This window comes from Diabrotica virgifera, chromosome 2, assembly GCF_917563875.1.
Source record: "Diabrotica virgifera virgifera chromosome 2, PGI_DIABVI_V3a".
Classification (NCBI taxonomy): Eukaryota; Metazoa; Arthropoda; class Insecta; order Coleoptera; family Chrysomelidae; genus Diabrotica; species Diabrotica virgifera.
The window spans coordinates 93,056,890-93,062,889 of record NC_065444.1 but is presented as its reverse complement, the minus strand read 5'-3'; the positions used below and the strand labels follow the sequence as shown (position 1 = coordinate 93,062,889).

At 30.5% G+C, this 6,000-nt stretch overlaps 1 protein-coding gene across 2 annotated transcripts in view; it reads right to left on the bottom strand.

Moving 5' to 3' along the window:
• Positions 1 to 1,140: 1,140 nt before the first annotated feature.
• The window catches only part of LOC114349488 (uncharacterized), a 31,821-nt gene continuing 26,961 nt past the window's right edge, over positions 1,141 to 6,000 (bottom strand). For both annotated transcript variants that reach the window (XM_028299875.1, XM_028299872.1), the window contains exon 2: positions 1,141 to 1,634. In XM_028299875.1, coding sequence (XP_028155676.1) covers positions 1,228 to 1,634 — 407 coding nt within the window. In that variant the 3' untranslated portion in view covers positions 1,141 to 1,227. The remainder of the gene's footprint in view (positions 1,635 to 6,000) is intronic.

Sequence of the window (6,000 nt, the reverse complement as noted above, 5' to 3'; positions counted from 1 at the left end):
AAGAAACTAGGTATGGATGGAATATAATGACTGTAAGAAATTATTAAACAAGCTGTATGAAAAACTCACCCCAAGAGAAAGATGATTTGAATAAAAAAGATTTATTTTTCACATTATATGCATTTTATAAGATTACTACCGCCATTTGGAGAATTGAAATGACAGCGAGTTGGGATGAAGTGTCACTTTCATGACAGTGCGACATAGGCAGTGGCGGGCATGTTCCGTATTGAAAAACAGATACTTACAGAGTAACAATGTACGGGGTATGTTCAGTATGTTGATTTAGATGTTAGATGAAAAGAGATATATTAAATAGAAGATAATAAAAGAGGGTAATCAAAGAGGATAATAAAAGAGGATAATAAAAGATGATAATAAAAGAGGGTAATCAAAGAGTATAATCAAAGAGGGCGCAACGAGTTTTTAACGAATAAAACTGGTAAAATAAATAGAAGAAAATTATTGTTAATGAAATATTAAAGAAAATAAAGTAAAATAATTATTTAAAAATAAAATATCAAAGATGTGACGTTTGTAACGTTACAACCTCAAACCACTTATGTACTTTGACATGTATTATATCTATTATATCTATGCACTTTTGGTTGCATCTTATGCACATTAAAAATGCAACTATGCATTTCCACACTTTCTGAACAGAATTCAAAAAGTTTCACATCTCTAAGTGCTGTATTTAAAAATCGATTTATTTTGTGCTAAATATCCTGGTCTAATATAACTATAGGAAAGGAAGGATGTAAATAGAACAGGAACGAAGGAAAACTAGAAAAAAACAAAAACTAAGAGTAAATGGTATAATTGGCACATAAGGTAACGAACATGACAATGGATAAGGATACAAGTACAATAAATCTTAATGGAAAGGAAAGATAATTGCCAAAAAGAAAAGACGAAGGAGAATAGAAAAGAAATATGGAAACTAGAAACCTGGAATATTAGAAGTACACCTACAAGGCAAAGAAACAGAACTAGAGATGAAGTTTGAAAAAAACAGGGGTCGATATACTAACAATAACTGAAACTAGAAAAAAGGACAAGAAATTATAAAAACAGAAAATGATCATGTCTTTATATTATAAAATAATAATATATAGTGGAATAAAAGAAAACAAGCAAAATATTTTAAAATATATTCAACAAAAACTATACATGTTAATTGAACTATTTTTACAATTTTATTAAACTATGTCTTCTGCGCCTATTCTACTCTCGGGGTGGTCTTAAGTTTGGAATATGAATAAGGAGCCTGTGGGGACCCACTTCTTTAATTAATATTACAAGGTCTTTGTGTGCCAGGCTGTAAAATTGGGACTCGGATTCTTGTCTTGTACAAGAAACTTGTCTACTTTCTCTCTTAGCATTAGTCCAGGAAGGTTCTCCTGGCCTAACACAATTGATGGTACTTATGTCTAAACAAGTTACATTTTCATCTTTACCGTTTCTTAATAAGGTGTAACAATTGTCTATTTCGTCCGATTCTTTTAGCTGTATTGTGTCATTTTGGTCCGTTCTAATAGTCAAAAAGTCGTTTTCTAGTTTAAAACATTTTATGTTGTAGTAATTGTTTTGTTTATAGAAAACTTTTACACAGTGGCCTTCAAGTTGCATTCCTGAAATGATAAATATTATGTTTAATAAAGAAAATATATCAAAATTTATAAGTAAATAGTAAGTATCATAAACAGTATATGCTCTACACCAGCGGTTCTCAAACTTTTTGAGTCATGTACCACCTACAGTTATTTTTATTATTTTTGGTATCACCTGTAATTTTAGAATGTGTTATTAACTACTACTATTTAATTTTTTTGTGTTTTGTGTACCACCGCAAATAATGATATGTACCACCAGTGGTACATGTACCACAGATTGAGAACCGCTGCTCTACACAAAAAGATTAAGGCCATGGGTACATAATTCGCAAATATTTTACGGCTATCCCTACTTTTTCTGTCTTTACACGGCAAATTATGTGTAGTAAAATTCACACTGGTATGGATATGTAAACATTACTAGAATGTCATTCTACTTGAAAATGTCATCATTAACTTAAAGAGATGGCTTTTGAATGTTCTTGGATAACTGCTATTTGTATAATTGCAAATTATTAATTCAGTTAATAAATGTGATAATTTTTTCACTAACTATGTATTCAGTGATTGTAATAATTTATATGTACAACAAAAACTAATACTCAATCGAGAAAAGAGGAAAAGTGTTAAAGTGATTTTTTAATCATATATTGTTACTATGGAACGCTTACAATTTTAAACATCTTTAACAAAATACTTGGATCACAGATTATATTATCCTGATGTATTCTCTGCTTGGATCTTCCACAAATAATATACAATAAATAACTTTTTACCAAGTTCACGTCTTAAATCAATTATTTATCAAATACCCTATATTATATCAATATTATTTAATCAACAACTCAAAATATTCCCGATGCCATATCAAATATTTAAAATTGTCACTGATTGTCAGTGTCTGACTGACAATATGCTGACAATATTCTATTCCACTGAGTGCGTTGTAAGAAAAAGATAGATTTGGAAAATATTACCACGGACCATTTTTTTCTAATCCTGAAAAAACTAATAAATAATTTTAAAAAATTTAAACGCAGAATGAAAGACTAAATTATTACCGAGGGCCAAAGTCCCTTAGAATAAATAAAAAGTTTATTTTGATTGAGATATTTGAAATTAAAAATCACACTAAATTTTCTCTTAGTTTTTCACTTCTGTAACTTATTAAAATAAACATTATAGAAGTTCTCAGGGACTTTCGGCCCTCACTAATAACTAAAGACCGGATTATATGTTCCTGTTTTGACTGAAATATGTGCATATATATGTCTGAAATATGAGTAAAATATGTTGAAAATATTCCCTAAAAGTTTAAAATATGTTCCAAATATGTGGAATATGTGAAAAACATCTTAAAGTAACAAGAAAATATGCATTAAAAAATGTATAGAACTTTTATTACATTACGGTACGTACATACAATGACAAAATTAACCTAAATATATGGTCCAAGAGCTGTGAGACATTTTTGAGTAGGTATTTTAGGCAAGCTGAAAATTTTTCAGGTGACTCTTCCATAATAACCTACTACAAAAATGCCGGTCTGGCTGGAGGGTAGCGGTTATTTTCCCCAAAAATCCCCCCCAAAGTTAAAAAAAGGGTAAAAATTGTTATTACAAAAAATATCATTGACGTGACTTTAAAGTAAATTTAAATATTCAAATATTAGGAAAATAAACAAGCCAGGCGATTTGAGGGCGATTTTAGCTCTGCAAGATACTTGCATGGGCGTCCCAGGATTATTTTCAGGGGATGCATATTAACTTCAGAAGATTTTATCTGAATCTGTACATACTATTAACAAGTATAAAATATACAACTATACATGCATAGCTATGTATATTCCTTCTGGACAGGGAGGTACAATTGTTATTTTTACAGGGTATTTTTTAATATTAAAAATAAATATTCTAAAAAAGGCAGCTTTTTGGTGAAATTTTCCAACTGCCATGTGATCAAACAAATTACGGGTTCATATAAATGAAAAGCGCTATAGGTAAGCAGCAGTGTGAGAAAGAGCGTATACCGATAGCTGTTTGCGTCCTCTGTTCTAACGAAGTGAGTCCGTTCGCTCGAGAAAAATCACGTGACCTGGTGATACCCATGTTGTTGTGCCTCGAAACGTTAGAGTAATTGTTATATATTATAGTTTTTTAAGTAACTTTTCCTTAATTAAAGGAAAATAATACGTACTATACAATAGATTTTGCAAATATGATAGGAAATGACAAATTTATTATTATAAATATATAGGTAGAAAATTATAAAACTATAAACTAAATAAATTCTGTGTCCGAATCTTGTACTTCTTCTTCAAACTCCTCATCTGAGCTTAAATATTCATTCTTTTCTTCTTCGTCAGACTCCCCTCGAGACTCAGATTCTTCTTCTACAAGAACTGTAGATAGTTGTAATATGCATTTAGAATTTATTAAAAATTAATTACTGATTAATTAATTGATTTGCTACGTATTCTCTGTCATTTTGTACGGAGTCGAAGCCTGCACAACCACGGGCGCATCTGAAGAAAGACTTGCCATTGTTGAGATGTGGTGTTATCGAATAATGTAAAAAAATAATGTACACAACACGTAACAAACGCGGAAACATTAAGAAAGATGAAAATTAGACAAGAAATACTCAACACTATGAAGGAAAAAAATGAGCTACTTTGGTCATATACTAAGAAATAAAAAACCTGATGTGATTGGTTATATAAGGAAAAGTATTAAGTATTGGTTTTAAAAGAAAGAATACGTAGCAACTCAATTAATTAATCACTAATAATCTTTTAATTAACTCTAAATACATATTATAACTATTTACAGATTAGGTAGAAGACGAATCTGAGTCTTGAGGGGAGTCTAACAAAGAAAAAGAGAATGAATATTTAAGCTCAGATGAGGAGTTTGAAAAAGAAGTACAAGACACAGAATTAATTTAGTCTATAGTTTAATACTTTTCTACCTATATATTTATAATAATACATTTGTTTTTTTTTTTCTATCATATTTGCAAAATCTACAGTGATGAGCGCGCTAATAACCGGCAAAACAGCTCAAAAGATGGAAAACATAATACATCTCGAAACAAAAAGAGATGAAACTCTTTTTGTTTCGCAATGTGTTATGTTTTCAACCTTTTGAGCTATTTTGCCGGTTATTAGCTTGCTCATCACTGTATTGTATAGTACGTATTATTTTCCTTTAATTAAGAAAAAGTTACAACAACATGGTTATCGCTAGGTCACGTGATTTTTCTCGAGCGAACGGACTCGCTCAGTTAGAACAGAGGACGCAAACAGCTATCGGTATACGCTCTTTCTCACACTGGTGCTTACCTATAGCGCTTTTCATTTATATGCACCCGTAATTTGTTTGATCACATGGCAGTTGGAAAATTTCACCAAAAAAAACCTGTCTTTTTTAGAATATTTATTTTTAATATTAAAAAATACCCTGTCAAAATAACAATTGCACCTCCCTGCCCGGAAGGAGTGTACATAGCTATGCATGTATAGTTGTATATTTTATACTCGTTAATAGTATGTACAGATTCAGATGAAATCTTGTGAAGTTCAGATGCATCCCCTGAAAATAATCCTGGGACGCCCATGCAAGTATCTTGCAGAGTTAAAATCGCCCTCAAATCGCCTGGTCTGTTTATTTTCTTTATATTTGAATATTTAAATTTACTTTAAAGTCACGTCAATGGTATTTTTTGTAATATCAATTTTTGCCCTTTTTTTAACTTTGGGGGGGGATTTTTGGGGAAAATAACCGCTACCCTCCAGCCAGACCGGCATTTTTGTATTAGGCTATCATAGAAAAGTCACCTGAAAAATTTTCAGGTTGCCTAAAATACCTACTCAAAAATGTCTCACAGCTCTTATACTAATACCAATGTATACCTATCTAGTACCTATTACTATTACTTACGTTTCTACATTTTATTCCTTCTTATAAAAACAATTCACAATCAAATGTTTTTCAATATTTTCAATAGTAAAATTATGTCGCCTATACGTTAGTAGTAATTTGTGTGTTGAAAATCTTTGTTCAGCATCAACTGATGTGATTGGTGCAAATTTTATAACATTAAAAATCTCCGCATTTAAATTGGTATTAACATCAAGATCGCCACAAATAATTTGGTTTGCTTCCTGTAATAATAATTTTAAATCATTTTTCTGTAAAGTTTCAATTCATTTTTTATTTATTGATTATTCAATTTTTCCAGAAACTTCTTCAGCGTTTTCCTTAAATTTCTGAATTAAATTAGGAGACTCTTGTAGTGGAAACGATTCAGTTTCAAGATTGCGGATGGTTTTATAAACAAATTCATAATTCGATTTAATAAAACAAAGCTCATTGTGCAGTGA